Source organism: Quercus lobata, chromosome 6, assembly GCF_001633185.2.
Source record: "Quercus lobata isolate SW786 chromosome 6, ValleyOak3.0 Primary Assembly, whole genome shotgun sequence".
NCBI classification, from domain to species: Eukaryota; Viridiplantae; Streptophyta; class Magnoliopsida; order Fagales; family Fagaceae; genus Quercus; species Quercus lobata.
The window spans coordinates 13,201,952-13,227,889 of record NC_044909.1 but is presented as its reverse complement, the minus strand read 5'-3'; the positions used below and the strand labels follow the sequence as shown (position 1 = coordinate 13,227,889).

The following is a 25,938-nucleotide window of genomic DNA, read 5'->3' as shown; positions in this document are numbered from 1 at the left end:
TTTAATTAATACTATTACAATGAAAGAAATAGGGGACTTTTTTTTTTCCTACTTGGGGCCTTAAGCGACCGCATCCACCACTTATAGTGTAGAGCCGGCAGTGCTACTAACAGACTGCTTTGCCCTTCTTTTTGTTCTTTGCTATATGTTACTTTGTTGTTCCAGCTATGCTTCTATGGTGTCCTTGTACTGAACTGATGTATTAATTTTCTTGAAATAAAACTTTGCCCATTGAATTGGGGTGGGGGGGGGGGGGGGGATTCATCCTGACATTTGTGATTTAAAAGAAAAAAAATTTCTATAGAGTTATTGTAGTTTAATGCGTAAAAGTTTTTTTTTTTTTTTTTTAAAGTTGAATAAGGGACATGAAAATAATATCGAATTCATTAGTTTTTTGTCCTAATGATAAGAGTAACGCTACGGAAACAATAAAAGTTTTCACAAAAAATTTATATATATAAATATTTTTGGTAAGAAATACTTCAGCATTATTAATATGATGCAAAAGTCATTACATCCTGAGCCAACGCGGACTAAATAGGTATAGGATTATCCTCAATCCAAGTTACAAAATTTTCTAAACTTTTGGCATATTGTACCAAGATGTGAGCCAATTTATTCCTTTGACGTCGAACATGTGAGAGTTTTACTGATTTGAAGTTTTGGAGTCGCAGAAGACACGAGGAAATGACATTCACTATAGCTGCAGAGGGTGTGTTGGCTCTAGTGAGGGCACCATGAAGTACCTCCGAGTCGCATTCGAAGACCACGTCCTGTAGTCCAATGTCCCAGGCAAAGTCAATAGCTTCCTCTATTGCCTTTGCTTCTACCTCCAATGGACCAAGTCCCACCCATAGTTTCTTGCTCATTGCTGCAACTACTTGTCTTGCATGGTCTCTAACGACGACCCCGACACTTGCAGCTTGAAGAGAGCTGAAAATAACGCTGTCGATGTTCACCTTGTACCAGGGGCTCTATGGCGGGTCCTAGTTGGTATTTGTGGTGACATTTGGTACTGTAATCCTGTGGTTTGAGAGTCGATACTCCTCTATCAATTTGATTGCCATTTGAAATATGAGTGTGTTAGGTTGCCAGGTTCCACCTGTTCAAGCTACATTCCAATTCTTCCATAAACTCCATGCGATAGTGATACTAAGTCCCAATAGCTCATCCCCAACATATTGGTGGAAAGAAAGATGCTAGAGAAAGTCAAGGAAATTATCAAACCATAGGCCATGATTATGGATAGGTAGGCCCAAGATAAGCCAAACAGCCTGAGCTTTCTCGCACACCCGTAACGCAGGTCTGCTTGTTTCCATTGCAATGCCAAGGCGTCACAGGTGCGATCTTCTAGGATTTTTTTGAGCTGCAGGTTGTACTTCGTTAGGAGTAAATTTTTGCATGCTCTCCATGCGAAAGATCAGATTTTGTTGGGAACATTCAGGTGCCACAGAGTTTTCCAAAACATGCCATTATTTTGATTATTCGATGGACCACCAGAAGACCAATTTGGAGTGTGTGAAAGGGAGAGGGCAACTTTATAAGTCGAGTTCACTGTGAAGTGATTGCTCGGCGTGTACGCCCAAATAATGCAATCTGGTGGACAGTAAAGGCTCAGTGGAATGCTTAAGATTTCCTGGGCATCATGTGGTAGGAAGATTTCTTTAATGAGGTCAATCCTCCAATTTCCAGTATCATGATCAATGAGGGTGCTTACATGCGTGTCCACTGACAGGGAATGTTGGTAGGAGGTGATGCAAAAAGTAGAACTAGTGGGTAGCCATTTATCAGTCTAGATTTTGATGGAGTTCCCATTGCCGACCTGCCATCGGTAGCCTTGCTTGACTATCCCCTGAGCAGCCATGATGGTTCTCCATGCATAAGATGGTTTTGACCCTTATTTAGGCTTTAAGGAAATCAGTTTCAGGAAAATATTGAGCTTTAAAGACTTTGTGGACTAGTGAGGAAGTGTTTGTTTGTAGGCGCCAACCTTGCTTGGCTAGAAGGGCGAGGTTGAAAGCCTTTAGTTCTCGGAATCCCAAGCCACCCTCAATTTTGGGTACACAAATTTTCTCCCAGCTGGTCCATGTGACCTTGTTCCTTCCATTGTTTTTCCCCACCAAAAACTTCTGTTGATGACTCTTTTTTCACCCCACATGGCACTACTTCATTGGAAACCCACGCCACATCAACATATTATTAATTTTTTTGGGTAAATCTTTTTAAAACCCAAAATAAGCTAATATCTCATTCAACTACATGGATTGGGCTCACATGGCCCACAAGATCCTTACTTCAAGAGGCGGATTCATGGTCCACATTTCCTCTTCATCAATTGGGATCATAACCCCACAACATCATCAACATCAACATATGGATCAGGCTCAAGCAATGAATGAAAGCTCAAGGCCTATATTACCTCTCTCACACTCATGGAAAGCGGCTTCTCCAACAAAAGTCTATATTTACACAAAATGACAACAAAACCCAAGGTATGTCATCTCATCTTCGGCTTATGATCTGAGCTCATGGGTCTCTTTAGGGAAACTTTAGGAGTCATGATTTAGAAGGCCAAGAGATATGTGTTGTAAAACTTCAGCGGTTTAAAGTTGATAAAAGAAAAACGTTACTTGGCGTGTATTCTCCAACTCCCTAAACTCTGAAGAGTTTGTGTGTAGCGGGTAACATATGGTAAGCAGCATCTCTTATCACATAGTACTTAACATGATAAAACTCAGCATTGCTATTTTCCTAAAACTTAATATTCATCATATGACACATACTCAAAAACTCCAGCCATCTAAATGCTAAATAAATAACTATTCATTCAATCTCCAGTTGTTCCTATACAAATCTAGAAACCTAAGTATATTATTCCACATAATCTTATTACTACTTTCGGCTAAAATCTAACTCAAACACATGGCCTAATCTGATTGGCTATCTTTAATCTTCAAATATATAAAATATTCATGATATCACTAATACCCAGCTGCTATCTGCCACAATAAGACCAAATATTCTTCAGCCAGCTATTAGAGTAGAGCATTAAATGTTTTTCTTGCTTACCAAGATTAAGTCACAACACAATGAGACTTTGACTAGATCTCTAAAACTTCGTTAACTATCAATCAATCATTCTATTACTTACTAAAAATGTGTTGTAATAGAATATTGGACCAAAAATACAAACACCCAAAAAATGAAACATTTCCAGCAGAACACCAACAGTGTGTTCAGCACTTGACACCTGGCTGAAACTGACATCACCAACCATTTAATGCTCAAATCCCTTCAACTAGCTACTATACCCAAAATGATAAGATATCCTTAAAAGAGATCTTACCATTTTCAGCCAAATCCATGAAATAAATGCTGAATATTTTTTCCAGCAGCTTGACATCATCCACCTGACCTCATTTACTTCTGCCCCAAGCAACAATTATCTTATGACAGTTGTGACAACTTTTCTTAACAACTGGGACAACTTTTTCAGATAGCTGTGACAGCTGACCTAGCAGCCTTAACATTACTAAATTTCCTCATTTGGCTAAAAACTAAAACCAACTAAAGAAACTATCTTTTGCTTGCTAAAATACATTCCTTTTCTGCTGCTCTTTCCTCCAGTAACTATTATCCAAAACAACAAGAACATCTTAAAGCTAAATATACCATTTTGGCCAAATTCTAGGAATGATTTTCTAAAGATTTATTGCTGATTGGGACAGATTTTGGCTGAGATTCTTTGCTAAATACCCCATTAAACTCAGTTATAAATAGAACCCCTCATCAACACACCATGGCACACCAATAGAGAAGAACAACCCTCTTATAAACTTCTCTATTCTCTCTCCCTTTAATCATCTTCTTAAGCTCTTGAAGTTCTGAGCTTCTGAGTTTTTAGTTTCCAAATTAGGAACTAAACTCTTCAATCCTTAGCTCGTAACTGCCCTTCATATGCCCCCATCCATCCTCCAGCAGAAAATCCCAACAGCATTGCTAAACACACTATAACACCATTACTCTCTTATACACATTCTCTCACTCTCCATATTTAGAAAATACATCTATCTTGTTGTCCATATCTCTAAACATCTCTTTCTTCATTTCTCTTTCACAACCCTATACACACTTACTATACCATTACATAGAACACACCACAACTCTTCTAAGCTCCACTCTCATACTCTCTCACTCTGAAATTCTACTGTTTTGCTACCCATAAACACATCTCAATATTCTTCTCCATCTCTATTATAAAAGCCCTTTTTATGGAAGGCATAAACTTATAATACTAATGCCCTTCTTCTAGAAGGCACCAAGATCTCATATCAAAACCTGTCTCATGGAAGGCACAAATCTGTCTTACATAAGGCCCTTTTCTTAGAAGGCACAAATACTTCTTACAAAAGCCATTCTCATGGAATGCAATACTATTCATAACTTCACAACAACTAAAAGAGCATTGTCAAGAGGAAACTCATTTAAATGCATGATAAATGGGATAAACTTGACCAACCTCAACACACAGCTGGACATACTCTCTCTCCCTCCAGTTGCACCCTTTTTTCCCATCCAATTTTGAAGTTATCATGACAAACTGTCTCTCCACCTCTAGAGTCATTCTGCTGGAATACTATCAACTTATTGATGCTATACAGCTAGAGCTACAAATCATACAAAGATAAATGACTCTGCTTCCATATCTTTAAATTTACATCATTGAGCACATGATTACTTCACCTTTAAATACATATTACTTTATTTCAACTACTATTACAACTATTAACTAAAGCTATTATATCAAACACATATTACATATTTATTCAACTATTATCATGATTTTTAGACTTTCGGTTTTACACATTTTGTAGGCCTATAAGTACACTGGTAGCCATTGGGCCACGTGGCCCAATGTTGAGTTCCAGATGCAACTCCCTAAACACAACCCGGGCTTAGCAAGGTTAGCCCTCTAGCGAACAACACGTGGTCGGGCAACAAAAAAAGGCCCCCGAACAACTTCTAACCATACTTGTTAGTTCATCACATAGGGCATGTGAGAGTTGAAACATACTCATCGTATATGTTGGGATTGCTTGAGCCATCGCTTTTATGAGAATCTCCTTCCCTGCATGAGACAACAATTTTTCCTTCCAACCAGAAAGCTTAGTATTTGACTTTTCCTTCAAAGCTTGCAAAGTGTTGCACCTTAACTTTCCTACCAAGGACGGCAGCCTCAAATAGGTTTTATGTTGTCGAATGATTTCAGCCCCAAAACAATTTTTGATGGCATCCTGGATATCTTAGGAGGTGTTTCAGCTAAAAAATAGAGAGGTCTTCTTATGATTTAGTTGTTGGCCAGATGAGGATTCATAGATTTCCAATACTTCCTCAAGTGTGGAACATTCTTCAATGGGGGCTTTGCAGAAGATTAGGCTATCATTTGCAAAAAAAAAAAAAAAAAAGGGTGAGATATTTTGGGACCCCTTGGACATAAGGCTACACCACTCAAAAGTCCCAAATCCACTGATTTTTTGATTAAAGCTGATAAACTTTCTGCACAAAAAAGAAACAAAAAAGGGGAGAGGGGGCCCCTTTGACGCAAACCCCTAGAAGGGGTAATGTGTCATCGGGATTGACCGTTGATATTTATAGAATATGTGACAATGCTAACACATCTTATCATAAGTTTCACCCATGATTCATGGAAACCCATTTTATACATTATTTTTTCTAAACATCCCCATTCTACTTTATCAAAAGCTTTACTCATATCAAGCTTCAAGGTCATTTCCCTAACTTTACCACTACGCTTTTGGTTGATATGGTGCATGGTTTCAAAGGCAACTAGGATAATATCAGTGATGAGGCGGTCAGACATGAAGGCGTTTTGGTTTTCACTTATAATTTTTGGGAGGAAGCGTTTTAGGCGGTTTGTTAGGAATTTTGAGGCTAAACATGATATGACATTGCTAAGACTGATGGGTAGGTATTGGGTGATCTTTTTTGGGCTTTTTACTTTTGGTATAAGCATAACATGAGTCTCAATAAAATTTTGGTGGGGGGGGGGGGTGATGCCATGATTGAGGAAGTCTAGGACAGTTTTTGTAATACAATCACTTACTAAAGACCAAAAATGCTGATTAAAGAGAGAGGGCACACCGCCAAGGCCATGAGATTTCTTGGGGTGCATTTGTTTCAATGCTTTGTAAACTTCATCAGCTCTAAATTCTTGTGTAAGAAAGTCATTAATGTCAGTGGACACCATAGGCTCCACGACATCTATAAGAGTGGTTGAATCTGTTTGCCCTTGTGAGTGGAAAATGTCTATGAAATAGTTGACAATGATACTTTCTATCTGCTGCTCATCATCCTGTCAAACCCCATCTGAGTCACATATACCAAGGATCGCATTGCGTTGCTTTTGATTGGTGGCTTTGGGATGGAAGAAGCTCATGTTACGGTCTCCATCGGTGAGCCAAAAGTTACGCGAGCATTGTTTCCACACGGTACTTTCGATGTCTAGCCAAACATTCAGTGCATTTCGAACATCCCTGATCTCACTATCTGTTTCCAGCTACTGGGTTGGTTCTCCAACATTTGTAGTTTGCTTTGCAATTGCTCTATTTTCTATCCCATATGGCCGTACTCCATCTTGTTCCAAGTCTGCAGCCTTGTACAGCATCTCTTAAGGCAGTTCGTGAAAGGGAAGCCTTCAATTTTATAAAGGCTCTCTTGTCATGACTCTTGAACCACTTCAGAACAGCGGGGGTCCCTCAACCACATCTCCTCGGATCAGAAAAACTTTTTGACTTGTCGTCGGTGATGATGGTTACTTTTAAGGCGAAGAGAGAGCATAGAGTGGTCCGACGTTGACATGGATATATGGTGTATACCAGCACCGTGAAAGAGCAACTGCCATGCATTATTGGCTAGTGCTCTATCAAGTCTTATCTTCAAGCGGCCTTCAATGCAATCAGTTTTAGACCAAGTGAACGGTGAACCAACAAAGCCTAAGTTGTGAAACCACAGAGGTTGATGGCTTGGCGGAATCGGTTTAACTGTCTACTTGGTCGAAGTCTACCCCTAGATTTTTCAGATTGGCTGATAATCTCGTTATAATCCTCGATGCAGAGCCACGATAGTTGGTTTGTTTGGCTAAGAGATTCTAAGATGGACCACGTCTCCTCTTGTTTACTAGTGCCTGGTTGCACATAAAAGCTGGTTAGACGCCACTTTGTAACAGTTGTGTTACAAGTGATATGAGCGTCAATATGCCAAAGTGAGAAGCCTTTGACTACCACTTTAGTTTCTGGTTTCCATAGTAAGGCTACACCACCACTTTTACCCATACTAGATACGACTAGGCCTTGAGTGTAACCAAGTTCTTGCTTCTTGTATTTCATTTCTTCCTGTGACAGTTTGGTCTCCATATAGAAAACCAAATAAGGAGCTTCTTTATTCAGTGCTCATTGGAGAGCACGAACTGTACAAGGGTTCCCAAGCCCTCGATAGTTTTAGCTAATGGTACCCATTGAACCCGGTGGTGCTACGTTGCAACCACCATCGATCCTAGTTGTTCTGCAAAAATCTTACCCAACATACGAGTTTTAGTCTCAAACTTATGCTTTTTATCACCGTCAACGTCCCAATCCATGTCCTCAAACTTGCGTTTAGAGCCTAGTTGGGCTGTGTCTGTTTCCATGGAGTTTGTGTGGGGTTGCGCTGGGATAATTCTTTTCCACTTCTTTTGGTTTTGGGCTGTAGCAGGTTGTGTGGCATTAATAGGCCCATTGTGAGGTCCATCCAACACATGTGCCCTCAAATGATGTGACCATTATGGCATCATGTGTGATCATACACAATTCCGTATTTTCTATTGTTGAATTGAAAGTGCCTGTTGTTATCTTCGTATTCCTCTCAGTTGGGTCATCATTAGCATTCAAGTCTTGATCAATCTCCATGAGATGTAAACGTAAAAGATCGTGGCTTTTCAAAATTTCCATGTTTGTTGGGATATGTTGATGGGCATCTGTCACCGAGATTTTAGCGTTTTCCTTTTCTCTTGTAGTGGTTGTGACAATGGCTGGAGTGGCCAGTGACTTGCTGGTAGCTATGGTGGTGGTGGTTGTGGGGGCTGGACTGGGTGTTTTTGAAGTCATTCATTACTAGCTCTCAGCCATGCATCGTATTGTTACTCGTCCTTACAACATATCCACATTTTGCAGTCTTTCTAATTATGGTTTAGTATACCACATCAGTAACAAAAGATTGGCATGCGCTCATACTTGAAGGATACCCATGAAGGAGATGAGTCACCTATGTCCACCATCCTTCCTCGACAGAGGGGTTGGCCGATATCCACATTGATCCTTACTTGGAGACGTCGCCTTCGACGGTCTCCCATTGGGCCTATGTCAACTTGTTCAACAACTCCAAGAGTACTCCTTATAGCCTCAGCGTTTACCTTGCTCATGTGTTGGATTAGCAAATCGTGAACCTGTACCCAAAAGATTTCCCTGTCGAACTTGGCATTCTTGACCGCTTCATTCTTCCTTGGTTTGTAGAGGCCAAGTAGGTACTTATCCAAAAGACCATGGTCCTCGCATCAGTATATGATCAAGGTCGTATTCATCATAAAAAGAATCATAGTTGTGTTAGAGCCAAGATCACAGATGTTAAAACTTTTTTCAGTTTTCCACATGCTCTTTAGGGTTCGAAAGACCGTTTCCATGTTGATGTGTCGCTTGGTGAAGAACTTGGCCACAAGTACCTTACTATCACCGGTGAGATTAGAAGTTAAAGGGACTGTCTGACTTTCTTTCGATTTCAGTGATAAGCGGTCCCATTTACGAGTGATATCATCCATAGTATAGATTGGGGAGAAGATAGGAGTATAGGTGTGAGGTGGGATGAGGGTAAAGGAGTAGAAAGTGGAGAAAGATAGGATTGGTATAGTAGGAGAAAAAGAGAGAGGTCCCATTTGAAGGGGAAATAACCTATTAGGAGATAGGAAGTAGTTTCACCGCTCTAAGTTTTCCAGAGAAAACCTAGAGGAGAAATTTTTTATAGTTGTTAAGTTGAAAAGTTATTATTAATTCTCATATGGCCCCACCATTGTCACTAATTTTTTATTCACTATTCACAAGAATCACAACTTACCACAACAGACAATTGTGACTTATATTATGACTCTACACTTATGCTAGTGATGACTAGCAATTATCATGCACATCAAAATTTTAATTTTAATCATATCATATCTATTTAAAAAAAACACATGTTAAATTTATTTATTTACCATGTTTAATAATTCAATTAGGAGACGCAATTTCTAAAGTAACATACTTGTGTCCACAATATTTGGGTGGTAAATAGCTTATATAGGGATAAGGGCCCAAATTATATATTGGGCCTTGGGCTTGGCCGAGGACGTTGGTTGATCCAAGGACGAATAAACAGTAGTGAGGGCGTTAAGCTCGAAGTCCCATAAGTAGGATGCAAATGGAAAGGTTGGGGAAGGTGGTCCGAGGAGGAGTATCTCCTTGGATAGACAAAGCACAGATCAAATGTATACCCTATCGATTAAGGTGACCTTCCAAGAAATTCCATTGATAGGAACGTGCATTATGAACGTACAAGAGGGATGGAAGCTCAGAAATATCTAAGGAAAGGCTGCTGCCACTACATTAAATGCTCTGCAACTAACTTTCTACCTGCATTAATGTGGAGAAGACCCCTGAACAGTGCTGCCTTGGCTACCCCAACTCACAGAAGGCCTGAAAGGGTGTCCGATGGGACAAGCTCTTAAGTAATGACTTAGATGATCAACAAGTGTAGGGCCAAGATCATTCAAAGAGAACTATATAATGTAAGAGACCCTCCATGGAAGAGAGGGATCGGAATCAAGAGAAAAACATTGTAACAATCAAGAAACAAACTCGTAATCATACCTAAGAGAAATATATAATAACTGATCTCCTCGGACTATGCCAAGGGCGATTTTCTTTAGTTGAGTCTATTTGTCTTTTTGTTCTTGTCATTGGAACCCACTTTATTTGTGATCCAACTCATTTAAGCCCAGTTCTCCAACCCACTCTATATAAATTCATTATTTTGGGCTTTTTGGGCTTGAGTCCATCTATCATTTGGGCTAAGAACATGATCAGGTGCTTACAACTTATATGGCTTATTAATATCTTATATTATAGGGATTATTATGATTTCATTAATTTTGATAATATGGTTTAAAAAATAATACAAAAACATTGTTTTTTTTTTTAATCGAGTAATGTCATAGATATAAACTATTTTACAACATTTTTACAAACTGCCGATGTGGCTTTAGTATTTTCCAAATAGTTATTGCAAGTAAAAATGTGATGTTAGTGATGGGCCCATATTAGAACTAGTAAGAATTTGCCACATTAGTAGTTTATAAAAATGTTGTAAAATAGTTTGTGTCTGTAGCATTATTCTTTTTTATTTGCTGAGTTTTTTTTAGATGGGTTTTAAATGTGAAAAATATTATTGTATTCAAAAGGCATAACTAGTGTCTTTAGAGCATCCACAATAGTGGAGCTAAAAAACTAAAAAGCTATTTTTAACACCACTATATACAAAAAAGGCACTACAATAGTGGTGCTATAGGTAAATATTTTACCTACCTTGCTATAGTGCATAGCTATATATGGCTGTGCACTGTAGCTGAAAGCTATAAAAAAAAATTATTCTACCTCTGATTAAAATATTATTTATTTTTTTCTATTTCATTTTACTCAATGACCTTTCAGACCTCTCTCTTAACTCTCAAATCTCTCTCAACTCTCACCTCTCTTTCTCAACTCTCACCTCTCTTTCTCAACTCTCACCTCTCTTTCTCAACTCTCACCGCTGCTAGCCCACCCCGATGCTCAATCATCCTCTCACTGTCGCTAGCCCACCCCGAAGCTTAACTCTCACTGGCCCACTCCCTTGACCCACACCACCACAGACCCAGCTCGCCTGCCCAGCTTTGACCCACCCCTTCCGTTGACCCAGCTCGCCAACCCACACCGTCATATATCCGATCCATGCCGACACCATCCTCCTCACCGAAGCCCAGCTCTGTTCATCCATTATTCTCACCAAAGCTCTCTATGCAATCAGCCATCATCGACCCACGCAGGCGTGATAGGTGATTTTTTATTTTATTTGTGATTGGTGATTTTTGATGGTCTGGGTTGAGGAAAAAGATTGGGGATTTGGTATTAATAATTTATTGTTGTGCTTATTATTTTTTCTCCACTCGAAACTCAACGTCACCGACCCATTTTGAGCTACTTGGTTGCTTTTTTTTGTTTTTGTTTTTCTTATTGTGGACTAGTCATCGTCATGGCTGTGGCTAATGGTGGAGGTGGTTGTGGTTTGTTACTGAAGTTTGTGGTGGATGTTTTTATTATTATTCTAATGATTTATTTGTATTATTTTAATCAAATAACTAAAAATATAGATCAATTGATATTAGGTGTGAAGAAGTAAAATAGATAAAGTGACTTTTGTAGAAGCTAAATAGCTAAATTTTTAGCTCTACTGCTATTAGCAGTTTGAAAAAAAATTTAGCTCTACTGCTGTCATTTTATGCAAAATACATCAAATTTTATTAGTTTCAATTTTAAAATTTTACTCAATAAAAGTCAAAAGCATAAATGGTCAAAAAAATGCTGCCAATGATAAACCCACTACTAGAAATTTATGATAAATTCAAAAGATCTAAATGAAAGCCCATATCCGTCATTCCATTCTCAACAATATCAAACACTTTACACGTGCAAGGACAGTAATGTAAAAACCATATCCACTTTTGAATTCACATTCAATGTTTTCCTAATTCCATCCTTTTTCTCTCTCCATCCACGAACTTTCCCATTTGCGCCTATAAAATATGGTTTGAGCAACCATTTTGAAATTTACTATTCTCACACACAAACAAACACCCACACACAATAAAAATCTCTCTCTCATTCAAACCGTTCGCTCCATCAACTGTAAGTAAAATACTTTCTAACCAAATTTCCACTTCCATTTCCAGTTCCGTTTCCATTTTCTCTTTCTCATAACACTATTGTATATAACATATTGTTTTCATTTCACAGACTCTGTTTTTCAAATTTTCAAAAAGATTAACGGAGCTTGAAATAAAATAGTACTAATATATAAAACCATTTAATTTATAAAAAAAAAAAAATGAATACTAGCAGTTGTATTGGAATTTCCACAATGAAACCCTATTGTAGAATTCTAATTAGCTACAAGAGCTCCTCAATTTTCAGTAACTTTAACAATTTGTCGAAATCACAAACCAAACAATTCAATTCCCGTCGATTTCGTAGCCGTGATTCTCAAATCACAGGGTACATAGGCGTAATCGAATCGAACCGTAGGTGTTTTATTGTCTCCGGTTCGAATTGGGGTCGGTCTAAGGTTTTCCTTGACCACGTTGATAAGATTTGGAGTAGCAGTAGCGGTAGGGGTAGGGGTAGTTTGGTAATTTCACATGTTGCTTCGGACCTAAGGAACCTCTCGACGTCCACCTCGGTGGACTCAACAGCTAATGTTGTTAACGAGAAGGGTTTCGAGAGGATTTACATTCAAGGTGGTTTGAATGTGAAGCCTCTGGTGCTCGATAAGGTGGTCGAGGCGGGTCATGGTTTGGTTCAGGAGGAAGAGTCAAGTAGGGTAGGGTTAGATGGGTCGGGTGTAAATACCGATGAGGATTCGAAGGGTTTGGGTGAGAGGAAGGTTTCGGAGATCGAGGAAGAGGCGTGGAGGTTGCTTCGAAATGCTGTGGTTAGTTATTGTGGGAATCCCGTGGGGACTGTCGCGGCTAATGATCCCGTGGACAAGCAGCCGTTGAATTATGATCAGGTGTTTATTCGGGACTTTGTCCCGTCCGCGCTCGCGTTCTTGCTTAATGGAGAGGAGGAGATTGTGAAGAATTTTCTTCTTCACACATTGCAATTGCAGGTAATTTATTTTATGATCTTAATCGTTTCGACTATTTTTTTACGTGCACATTGTAAGTAATTGATAGCAATTGTTTGGCATAAGAGACTAGGATAAAACTTAGGCACAGTTTTTATGAAAATTAGGGTGCGTTTATATAAGTTGTTGGAAAACTGTGTTTTGAGTTTAAAATGAGCGTCATAAAAAAAATTGTGGGGAGTTGTGGATGCAAAATAGAGTTTTGGGTTTTAAAAATACTATTTTAATCTCCCAAAATGCTTAACCAAACTGATCCTTGAGGTACAACCATTAGCTTGGTTTGCTTAAGTTAGCTACTGATATAGTATGTTAGAAAGTTTCTTGATATAATGCTAATTTGGTTTTGTTTTTCGGTTCATGGGTTGAATTTTGCCAAATGAGATAGCATTTATGCTCATTGTTTGTGAGTATCAAAAATGCTCCTTGCTTTTGACCAGGGAATTTGGTACCTTTTGAAATACCATGCTTGAGTAGGGAAGCATAATGACGAGGTTGTTGATTGGGTTTTGGAAAATTAGCTTGTAATCATGTAGTCTATTGAGTGAGTATTGTCAATTTATTAAATTTCCTATTCTGATCCTTTGTTTTCTGCTTCATTATTAGAGCTGGGAGAAGACTGTGGATTGCTACAGTCCTGGGCAGGGGTTGATGCCAGCAAGCTTTAAAGTTAGAACTGTCCCTCTTGATGGAAACGAAGAAGCATTTGAGGATGTTTTGGATCCTGATTTTGGTGAATCAGCCATTGGTCGTGTTGCACCTGTTGATTCTGGTAAGATAATCATAGTTTTGGTCACTATAGTAATTTTAAATTACTAGTTATTTTCCATAAATATCACAGCATAAGCTTCAATTATAATTGCTTGGTTGCTGGCAATCTTGCTTTTTATTTGTTGATGCTTCGAATTTGAATACTATTTATTTATTTCTTGCGTACAATGAGTGCCTAAGCTCAAAACCATATTATTCTCAACTCTTTGTGACATTACAAATTTCACATTAGTGTTGGCATAAGGGGAAAAAATAGAGTTTGAAGTATTCATTTACCACTTTGATAGGATTGTGGTGGATTATTTTGATGAGAGCTTATGGGAAGATCACGGGCGACTATGCGTTGCAAGAAAGAGTGGATGTCCAGACAGGCATAAGATTAATCCTCAATCTGTGTTTAGCTGATGGGTTTGACATGTTTCCCACTCTGTTAGTCACTGATGGTTCCTGTATGATTGATAGACGGATGGGTATTCATGGACACCCTCTTGAAATCCAAGTAAGTAGAGAAAGATGTTACTTCAAACTCTAATGTCTGTGCTTGGTATAAATCAGATTCCAGCTAAATTTTGGTGGACTATACTGTTCTATGTTTATTTTGCCAGGCTGATTTCATTGGTGTCAGTAATATTGCAAATATTCTTGTTTTATTCATCTTTGATGTTCTCCCACTCCTTTATTTTCCTCACTGTTATTAGTGTTATGTCACACTTTTGCTCATCTCAAGGTTTACCATTTGCTCAAGAAATCTCATTTTGTAGGCACTATTCTACTCAGCTCTACGCTGTTCCCGTGAGATGCTTATTATCAATGATGGAACCAAGAATTTGGTGGCTGCTATCAATAATCGACTCAGTGCACTCTCCTTTCATATTAGAGAGTATTATTGGGTGGATATGAAGAAGATCAATGAGATTTATCGTTACAAGACAGAGGAATACTCTATGGATGCTACCAACAAGTTCAATATTTATCCAGATCAAATTCCTTCTTGGCTGGTAGATTGGTTTCCTGAGGAAGGTGGCTACCTCATTGGCAATCTGCAACCTGCTCATATGGATTTTAGGTTTTTCACACTTGGAAATCTGTGGGCCATTGTTTCATCTTTAGGTACCCCCCAACAGAATGATGGAATTCTGAATTTGATTGAGGCTAAATGGGATGATCTTGTGGCTCAAATGCCTCTTAAAATTTGTTATCCTGCTTTAGAATATGAGGAATGGCGTATCATCACTGGCAGTGACCCAAAGAATACGTGAGACTCTTGAAGTTTGTTGTTTTTCTTATTGTTCCTATTGCACAAATCTGATTCTTTCTGCTTGCTTGCAGCCCCTGGTCATATCACAATGGTGGATCTTGGCCGACACTGCTTTGGCAGGTAAGTTGATTGTCGTACAATTTGAGAGGTTCCATATATCATCTTTGAACCTGGTCATGCTGTAAAAGTTGATTTTGGGTATTGGCTTTATCAATGATCTGACTTGTTGAACGTTCTATTACATTTATTTTTAGTTCACATTGGCCTGCATTAAGATGGGGAGGCCAGAATTAGCTCAGAAGGCAGTTTCTTTGGCAGAGAAGAGGCTTTCAGCTGATCAGTGGCCAGAATATTATGACACACGCAGTGGGAGATTCATAGGGAAGCAATCCCGGCTTTTCCAAACTTGGACTATTGCTGGTTTTCTGGCATCAAAGATGCTGTTGGAAAATCCGGAGAAGGCATCCTTCTTGTTCTGGGAGGAGGATTATGAGCTCCTTGAAACATGTGTTTGTGCACTTAACAAATCTGGTCGAAAGAAGTGCTCACGTTTTGCTGCAAGGTCCCAGATCTTGTCCAGTGAGAAGTGAGCACCTTAACACCTTCTGTAGTATTTAATTGCAAAACAATAAAGCTAGGGTAGTGTGCTCTCAGCTAAAAACTCTGATCTTACGTGAAGGTGTCATTTAATTCAAGACTCTTAGTAGTACTTTCAGCACTAATCTTAGGTTGTGGAACTGTAATTCTTCCACATCAAGCAATACTGTAAAAAATTGAATTTGTTGTCCCATCATTTCAACTAGGGACTTACTGATATCGATGGCTCTATTTTTTGAGAGCTTCTTATTTGTTCTATGATCAACAGTCGCTTGTACATGAATTGCAGTTATTTGGACAATGCTTAAAGACTCTTCATTTCCTTGCACTTTACTGTTTTTGTTAAAATTACCAGCTCTTGCTTCTTTTCTATTGTTAATAAGCATGCTGAGACATTATTAAGAAACAACTCTTTTGATAGTCAAGTGAGTGATCATGGACATACGAGAAGTGCTTGATTAGGTTTCATGATTGTGTAAAACTAGTCATGTATAGAAAATCTATTAAGATCGTAGATTTTTTTGCTAGCCATTGAAGATCAAGGTCTTGTTGCCTTGCGAATTTCTAAATGATGTTAGTAGACCTACAGAGGGAATAGAGCGGCTATATGTATTGAGGGGTGGACACATCCACACAGAAGAGAATAGGGCATTTTCCTTTGATGACTGAAATTACACTAACACGGAACCCCTATAGTAGAACAGTGCTGCAAATCTCTTTTCCCATTTCAAGATTAAAAGTCTATAATATATGGTTCCATAAGCAAAACTATGGGAAGCTTTGTATAGCCTTCAAGAGCAACCCCAACCCACCCTGCTACAAATCTCTTTTCCCATTTCGAGATTGTAAGTCTATAATATAGTTCCATAAGCAAAACTATGGGAAAATTTGTATAGCCTTCAAGAGCAACCCCAACCCACCCTGCAAAAAAAAGAAAAAGAGAAACTAAAAAAAAAAAAAACCTTCATATCATGGAACTTGCAGTAAATTTAGGGAGCAACTCAGTCTTCAATGCATTTCCTGAAAAGCTCAAGACGCCTATCCCCAAGGCGTAAGGAGTATGATGCTTTCTTGTATTCAGCCCAAGTGAAGGGCCTGTAGAGAGAGAGCCTGTTGGGTGTGACCAATTCTGGAGGTGCAGTTATCCTTGTTTGTAGGGAAGGAGCCCCAAAATAAGCCATTGACATTCTAGACTCGCATGAATTTGTTAGTACCCTATGTCGAACGCTTACAAATCTTCCATTTGTCATAACCTTCACAAAGTATAGGAATAAATAAAAATTAACTTCAGTGTACTATTTTCTTTAGTTAAAACGGGAAGATAATTAAAAAAAAACGTTTGACAATTACTTATAAGTCCTACCTCCTCAACATCTATGTGTTTGGAATTTGGATGACCTTATTTTCATCTATTTATTTGGTTTATTTTATTGCTATATCTTGAAAAATGTAATTCTAAAAAGGGTAAACGTTTTATTTTATAAAATAAAATAAACTCATCCAAACAATTACACAATTTTAAGATCTACTTTTCACCCCCTTTTTCTACCAAGTAAATGTTATTTTAGAGAAGGTAGTTTTTCTCCATTATGTATATTTATCTTTTTTCTCACAGCATGCTAACTCCACATTTGTGGAGACTATATTCGTGGAAAAAAAATAATATATATATCAAACGCATTAGGTAGTTATTAATGGCTAATGTTTTATAAATTAGAAAGTAAAAACAACTTCAGAGAAAATACTTTTATGAGTATAGAAATGGGTTGTAAAACTAAATGGTTACATACATGCTTAGAGTTCCGAAAGACTTAGCAAAATATTTCATTTTCATAATATTGAAATTTGCAATGCCCTCTTTGGTTTATTAGTTTAAAAAAATGCTCCTTTTGTTGGCCAGAGGTAATTTATCTAATGCACTTGTGAATTGTGATATTCCTTCTTTTCACTTCTGTGTATATTCTACTGATATGTTATTGGATAAAAGGACACACCATAAATGGCAAACTGACCAACGGACCGAGCCCTTTCAGTTCTCAAACATCGCTACTAGCTAGTAATGTTATTTACCCAATTGCCTGACTCTTATCTTTTTGGGAACTGATATTTGGGCCCCTACATACTATCAAATCTTTAGCTAGCTGTGAAATTTTTGCAGTGATTCCCTGCATATTCTGCCAGTTTCTGTCACCCTTATCTTCTAAAACTTGTTATGATTTTTTTTTGATAAAGTCTAAAACATTTTATGATTACCATGATAAAGAGAGTACCAACCTGTAACACGTCGCCCACGTTAACACAAAAGGTATTGGGGTCAGGTGTGACTGGGATCCACACCCCATCTTCTATAGAAATTTGGAGGCCACCCACATCGTTTGATCTAAGCAGGGTCAAGATCTGAGGGTCAGAATGCTCTCCAAATCCAACCTTATTTCTATTATCATAAGGGTGTGACGTGTCCCTATCATTACAGTCCACTTGTACAGGTGGATAGTGATTGAGCCTGAGGACTGAATCACAATCAACGTCCCTGATCAACCTGCTGAAAACTGAGGTGTCTGTGACCAATAGCCCCTCTGCCATTAGATCTAAAAGCTCACACCCCAAACCTCTAACTGCTTCAATATAATCACTCACAATAGAACTGTCATACACACAACACTACCATTATTACAAAAACATGAACATGTAATTATTCTTTAGCCATGAATGGTTTAGACCCGTTGGGTAACTTTATTTCAATAAAGTTATTTAAGTGTCGTATAAATAAATATTATATTATTTAAACAACAAAAACTATTATTCAACTAACCTCTCAACAGAACTTTAATACATCAAACCACTTGACATAAAGACAAATCCATAAAATATTTACAATCACAGACAAATTATATAAATAATTATGAAAAGAAGAAGAAGATTGTACTCCTACTATAACACCGACTCTAGACAGTTTGATTGGACAGTGCTATATATATATATTTTTTTAATTTTCTATTTTAGCATGCTTTTCCTTTCTCTATTTTTGGCAGGGTTCCCTATCCTTTTCAACTTTTCTGAAATTGATTTGATTGGGCTGCTTGATGTATCTCTGACTTGTCATTCTGCTAGTACTTTGTACTAGGCTGCTACTAGCTTTACTTTTCTTTTTTTCTTTGCCCAATTTTTCTTTGTAATTTAACAATTAGAAGGTGTCCCCCGTGCCAGTTGGGACATGCACAGAAGAGGAAAAAATGTTTCTGACAGACTATCCTGCCTTTTAGGAACAATGTATCTCGTAGTCCCATGTGACTTAGGACCGTTTTATAAGTTCATAAAAATTCATGTGTGTTTTATTTATTTTCATAAAAATTTAGATAGTTAATACGTTGTTCTATTAATATTGTTTATATTTTTTAAAAATATGTATAAGTAAAAAAATTGTATAAAAATATATATATATTATTATTTAAATATTAAAAATTATTTTTCAAAATACACGGTCAAACAGCTCCTCATTTTCAAAAAAAAATATATATTTTTACACTATTCATTTACATTGTAATCTTAAAAATGGTACACTTTCTCCCATAAAATAGTAGCCACATTTTTGTCTACAAAGTACGCTTTACATGACATTATTCATGTGAATAAACTAACCAATGCCTTTCACAAATATTTAAGTGTATAAATCTTATTATATATTGGCTACGTAGGTTATAGATGTTAACAAAAAAAGCAAATTTTTTAAGCGTAATAAACTATATCAAATGCACAGATAAATTTCCATTACGTAGAAATATATATATTTTGGAGAAGATTATCTTAAGGAAATAGAACGAAAGAAAAGTTAAAATTTTTCATATAGTCCAACGAAAACAAATGACAAGCTTAGCAACTTAAATTATGAAACCATTTTGTATTTTCTCAGCTTGCATGCATATCGTATTATTTCTCTTTTTAGCTAGAGTTTGACATTTCATAAGATCTTATTATTGTAGTAATAAACTTGATGTAAGTTCCTAAGATCTACCATAGTTTGTAAGGTCATTTTCCATTATACTAAGGACACAATTATACTTCAAACATTACAAGAGGACCAGAAAGTCTTGCTTTCTGAGGGTACAACGTACAATGAAATGTTGTTATGGGATGCTACAATAATACCCCACCTCATAAATTTTCAATGTGAAGCATAAGGTCCTTAGATTCATTATATATCACAGGAACAAGGAAATTGTAATGCCAGTCGGGCTAAAAAGATACAACTCATTCCCCACACTTTTTTCTTTCTGGTTTGTGTTTATTGGGCAACTACAACTCATTTCAAGATGGTTCCAAATTCCATGTCACTCTATAAAAGTTGCTGAAATGAACAAGTCATCTGGTATGCCAGCAAACTTTGTGCTGCCCAATGGTCCAATTAATGCAAAGAAAATATGATTGATATGCACACTTGTACAAAGTTTTATTCCATTTTGATTTGAACCCAATTTCTCTATCACTGATATTTTAACTCATCTAAACAAATTATATGGTCATTAATTTAAGTGTACTAAAAAAAATTCCTCCAAACTCATTTGACCAATAATTCCATTTTACATAATTTTGTTAGTTATTTGGTCAGTGCCCTTTCTTAGAAATGTGTTGTCCATAATCTGGCAGCCATGCATATATTATACACCACCTAAAACTTCCAAGAAATTATGAATAAAATGAAGTAATTATGTGGATTCTATTGGCCAAAGTTTATTGTTGTTAAACAAGAGGCTTATGTTCAAATCCCACTACACACACACACACACAAAAAAAAAAAAAAAAAAAAAAATCCATTATTATCTTGAGTGGATGATAAAAGATAATTGTCATGGAAGGGATCTTTAGGTTTAAATCCTATCAAACGAAGAAAAGAAAAACACATTTTCGGTCTTTATATTTTTGCCCTTTTTCTAATTTGGTTCAAGTTTTTACAACTTTTATTTAGTTTTTATATTTTTAAATTTGTTGTCATTTTGGTCATTGATATCATCTCATTTATGAAAACTTTATTTTTAACTAGCAATGAAATCAACTAGCTACGTAAACAATTTTCATGATATGAAGTGGCACAAGAATTTTTTTCAGGAGAGCTTTTGAATATATTTTTGTGTAATTTTTGAATTTATTATCTAATTTAAAAGAAAATTAATGGAAAACTTAAAAAACTAGGGGAGGCAATAGCTCCCTTGGCACCCCTTAGCTTCGCCTATTGTGACATGAGCATGGATCAAAATGACAACAAATTTAAAAATATAAAAATCAAAATAAAAATGGTAGAGACTTGAGGGCCTAATTAAAAATAGGTGCAAAATATAGAAACAAAAAAATATAGGTTACAAAACATTGAGAAAGATACAAAGGCAAACCATGCAACCGTTTTTTTTTTTTTTTTTTGGATACGATTGCAAAGGGAAATAACACCCGAATTTAACATCAAGACTAAAGGCCGACCTTTTGTTCACCATGCAACCGTTGCAATGCATACAAGAATGAATGAAAAAGATATTAATTAAATACCTGAATTTCGAAGGGTCATCGGAGATGGTTTTGGATCTCTCAGCAATGGAGAGAGGATTAGTATTAAGTACAAGATATTCAATCTCTCCCATATCTCCATTTAAACCAATGGTCTTGCAGCCATAGCCAAAGGGATTAGCCGGGCCAGCTCGTAGCTTTTCAGGCACAGGTTTGGCAAAGAAACTAAGACCCTCATGTTCAAGTTTAGCTATAATGTGATTTGGGACACCATGGTTGATGACCTTAAAGAAACCAAAGTTATCACACGCCTTAACAATGAGCTTTGACACCTCTGATCTCTGTGCCGAAAGGTCTATGATAGGAAGGTCGACAGCTCGAACTTTTTCGGTGTCAAGTGGGGTTGGAGAGGGCACCACCATATTAAAATTTGTTTGAATGATGGACAAGAAAGAAAGAACGAAAAAAGAGATGGGAAAGGAAAATAAAATAGTGAAAGAAGTTTGTGACTTTAATTTGCGTTGGTGATGAGTTGGTAATGATGGGTTTAGAAAGAGAGAGAGAGTAAATTAATGAAGAGAGGTAAGGAGGGTTGGAGAAGTGAGAATGGGGTATTTATGGTGGAGGGAGACCAGGAGTTAAAGTTGTCAAACAGAGAGAATCTCTAAGAACAGGAAATAAAATACAGATGGGGCTACCATGAGGTCGAGCTCATGGTTATTTTTGTCAGTAGGTCTTGTTCATAATTATAAAAATAATATATATATATATATATTAAATAAATTAAGAAACAGAAAAAATTATAATACAAAATTCTTTTGTATCTTAAAAAAAAATTAAATTCTATTTTGTTTACAATACTAATTAAACTGGGTAAAATACAACTATCTGCCAAAGGAGAAGTTTTAAGCTTGACCAAATACACGTTTAGTTGGACATGTTAAAATGAAATATTAGTTTTATTACATGTGTTATGCATGCATGATGCATTCAAAGGAATTTTTATTTTTCTTATTTTTTTATGCATAATCATCTTTTCATATTTTTTCTCTATTATTTTTTTTAATAGAATTTCAAACTATGGTGTCTATTTCTATTAATTTTGCACTTCATCATCAGATTAAGATATATTAAAATGAAATATTAGTTTTATTACATGTGTGCATGCATAATGCATTCAAAGGAATTTTTTTTATGCATAAGCATCTTTTCATATTTATTTTCTGTTAATTTTTTTTTTTTATAGAATTTCAAACTATGGTATTCACTTTTGTTAATTTTGCACTTTATCATAAAATCAAGACACAAATCAGTTTTTGGTATAGATAGGAATTGAACGTCAGATCTCTTAATAGTTCAGAGTACATGTATATATATATATATATATTTTTTTTTTTTAAATACTAAATAGTGCAAAAAGTGACTAATATAAATGTGGGGCCCAATGATTTGAGGCCCTGGCCCGTTTATTCATTGGGGCTCAAGGCCCGAGCCGAGGAAGATTATAGCCCAGGCTCGGTAATACGAGTACAAAATGGTCTTGGGACACAACCGAGGACGATTTAGTCCTCGGCATGTCTGAGGTCTCACTGAAAGGAATGGCAAAAATGGTATAGGAGCAACTTGGAAAAAATCTAAAAATATCTTGGTCAATAGAGAAGGATACGCTGGAAAGTGTAAACGACCAGGGAAAGCTGCCCTTACTGCCATTCAATACTCTGCACCTGACAGAACCATATTCTCCAGCTTTTACAACCACCCCCAACCACTCTGGGTATGGGTTGATGAGACAAGTATCAGTCCTGAAAAAGTCGATTCTACACGTGGATGAAGGATAAAGAACATATGCTAGTATAAAAGGAAAGGTGGGCAATCCAGAGAGAGGGCTGGGAAAAATGGCCAAAAACTAGAGCCTCCCAGCCCGCCTCCAAGAGAAAGACTCCTAGGGCGAAAACGACTTAATCATGTATGAACACCACGAAAAACTCACCGTTTGGTGACCAAGACCTACCCTTTCAAACCCACGCTCTACAAATGATATTGTTTGGGCCTTTTTACGTACGAACCCAACACTGTTACGGGTCGTTACGAATCGTGTCCTTACAATTGGCGCTGTCTGTGGGAAAGGCTTGTGTCTTGGCATAGGCGATAGGTCGAGACAGTTCCCTTGTCATGTCTGATAGCCGGTTGTAGTGTTCTATCGTAAAGTTCCACTAGGGGCTATGTTTCTTTACTAGGGGCAACGCTTCGTAGCGTCAGCCGCACGAATGGTTCCAGGGGCTGGGCCGAGAAGCTAATTCCCCTAAAACCAAGGTCCCATGCCATAGCTGAGGGGTTATTTCCCCCGACTACTTATCAAAAACTGAGTTTTGGACAGAACCAAGGTATTGCATGGTTTTCGGACTCAAACCTATGGGGAAACCAACTACTTAGATGAAAAAACTGAGTTTTTGACAGAACCAAGGTATTGCATGGTCCTCGGACTCAAACCTATGGGGAAACCAACTACTTAGATGAAAAAAATGAGTTTTGGATAGAACCAAGGTATTGCATGGTCCTCGGACTCAAATTTATGGGGAAACCAACTACTTAGATGAGAAAATTGAGTTTTGGACAGAACCAAGGTATTGCATGGTCCTCGGACTCAAACCTATGGGGAAACCAACTACTTAGATGAAAAAACTGAGTTTTGGACAGAACCAAAAACCAACTACTTATATGAAAAAACTGAGTTTTGGACAGAACCAAAGGTATTGCATGGTCCTCAGACTCAAACCTATGGAAAGGTCGGCTACTTAATAAAAATTCTAAGTTGCTCAATCCTCGGCTCAAATACCAGAAAAAGGTTAAAGTTATGAAAGTTGTTAGGAAGATGGTGAAACACCCTATTACTCAGCAACCTGGAGGGGCTGTTCATTTTTGGTTTATATGTCTTCGGATGATTACCTCCTACACCGCACCGAGCATTCAGTTGTCATCTCGGCTATTTTGGGGTAGGTGTTGTTTTCTCAGGTCGGCATTATTGTGCCAAACAACTCTATTAAATTCATGATAATATCTTTTCCTTAGCAAGAGTTTTGACCCTAAGTGTCATTTGTTCAGGTCGGTATTATTGTGCCGAACAGCACTCGTAAGTTCATAATAGTGCCTTTTTCCTTGATAAGGGATTTCGGCCCTAAGTATTGTGCTCTCAGGTCGGCGGTATTGTGCCAGACCGCTCCAATAAGCTCATCATAATATCCTGTCTTTTTCTTCTTAATATGGGTTTCAGCCCTAAGTATCATTTGTTCGATTCAGTATTATTAAGTCGGATAGTTTCAATAAACACAGAGTAAGATCTTTTTATTAACTAGGATTTCGGTCCTAGACATTGGTCAAAGTGTAAAAATAAAAAGAATTCACAAGATAATATGTCTATTCACCGCGTAACCATTTCAGAAATAAAGAGATAGAACATGTGAAATAAAGTAATAACGACTTTTATTAATATAAAGAGGTATTACAACGTACAAAGAAGGGCTTAAACAAGCCTATACAGAAGGTGGATTACAAAAAAAAAAAAAAAAAAAAAAAAAAAAAACAAACAACAACAATAAGACAAATAAACAGTCAGATGTCTTTTTAAACTCGTCTCCGAAATCCTTCCAAACTTTGTTCCAATAGCGCTCATATTGAGAGGAGGACCTTCTTTAGAGAAAGAAGGAGGAGGAGAAGAGAAAGAAGGAGGAGAAGAAGAAGAAGAAGGAAAAGCACCAGGATGAATCTGGTGGTGGAAATAAGAAGAAAGAGAGGTAAAAGGAGGCACCAATGAAGGAAGAGAGGAAGAAGCGGGGATACTTTATCCCTGCGTCGGTCCTGACTCCTAACACGCTGGCGCCATGTTAGATATGCTCATAAGAGAGCGGCTAGTATTGATAATGGGTGACCCCAGCTCAGTCGCGCCGAAAGTTTGACACGACGAGCCCCTGCTTCGGATTTTGGCTAAAAGGAGGGTGAGAAGTATCTTGAGTCTCTGTCATCCCTGTCCTGACCGAGCCATTTTTAGCTTCATAAGAACATGGTATTTCTGAGAAGGGTATGGTTCCTTCATTACTCACTCCTATCTTGAACGTATCACAATTTAAGGTGTAACTAGCAGATAAAGTAAACTCTGGAGGTGGCTAAGGATTTCTGGTTTCAGAAGGATTAAAGGGGTCTCTATATGAAAGAAATAACCTCATGCCTTTCTTCTTATATGAAGGGCAAAATGAGAGGTATTTAATCTGTCCATATTTCCAAGAAAACCTGTAAACTAGAATATACCCGTTCCACTTCCCCACACCGTCAAATACTGTCGAATTTGAATTGTCTCGTAAAGGGAAATCATTAAAGACGCGTTTTGGATAATCAAACGGCAAGAACACGTCATGAATGAATTCAAAGGAAAGGCTCGTAGCCCGGAATGTTTCCTGGGTAGATGAAGAGACACCAACATTAATGAAGGACGTAGTTAAACGAGCCGTAATAAAGGCTTAGCATTATCAAAACCCTCATCTCCAACCAAGAGGTCGGACAGCAGGATTTTGAGGGGTTATTGTGGGGCCCAATGATTTGAGGCCCTGGCCCGTTTATTCATTGGGGCTCAAGGCCCGAGCCGAGGAAGGTTATAGCCCAAGCTCGGTAATACGAGTACAAAATGGTCTTGGGGCACAGCCGAGGACGATTTAGTCCTCGGCATGTCCAAGGTCTCACTGAAAGGAAGGGCAAAAACGGTATAGGAGCAACTTGGAAAAAATCTAAAAATATCTTGGTCAATAGAG

At 37.5% G+C, this 25,938-nt stretch overlaps 2 protein-coding genes across 2 annotated transcripts; one reads left to right on the top strand and one right to left on the bottom strand.

Moving 5' to 3' along the window:
* The first annotated feature begins 11,939 nt into the window (after positions 1 to 11,939).
* On the top strand, positions 11,940 to 15,974 carry LOC115994296 (alkaline/neutral invertase A, mitochondrial). Its single transcript, XM_031118380.1, has 6 exons — positions 11,940 to 13,005; positions 13,627 to 13,792; positions 14,079 to 14,290; positions 14,553 to 15,046; positions 15,121 to 15,169; positions 15,304 to 15,974. Exons 1-6 carry the CDS (start codon positions 12,226 to 12,228, stop codon positions 15,637 to 15,639), a joined length of 2,037 nt encoding a protein of 678 aa, XP_030974240.1. The 5' UTR covers positions 11,940 to 12,225; the 3' UTR covers positions 15,640 to 15,974.
* Positions 15,975 to 16,350: 376 nt separating this feature from the next.
* Positions 16,351 to 21,759, bottom strand: LOC115994297 (gibberellin 2-beta-dioxygenase 2-like). Its single transcript, XM_031118381.1, has 3 exons — positions 21,182 to 21,759; positions 17,921 to 18,290; positions 16,351 to 16,899 (listed from the first exon to the last, which is right to left on the bottom strand). Exons 1-3 carry the CDS (start codon positions 21,559 to 21,561, stop codon positions 16,648 to 16,650), a joined length of 1,002 nt encoding a protein of 333 aa, XP_030974241.1. The 5' UTR covers positions 21,562 to 21,759; the 3' UTR covers positions 16,351 to 16,647.
* Positions 21,760 to 25,938: the final 4,179 nt, after the last annotated feature.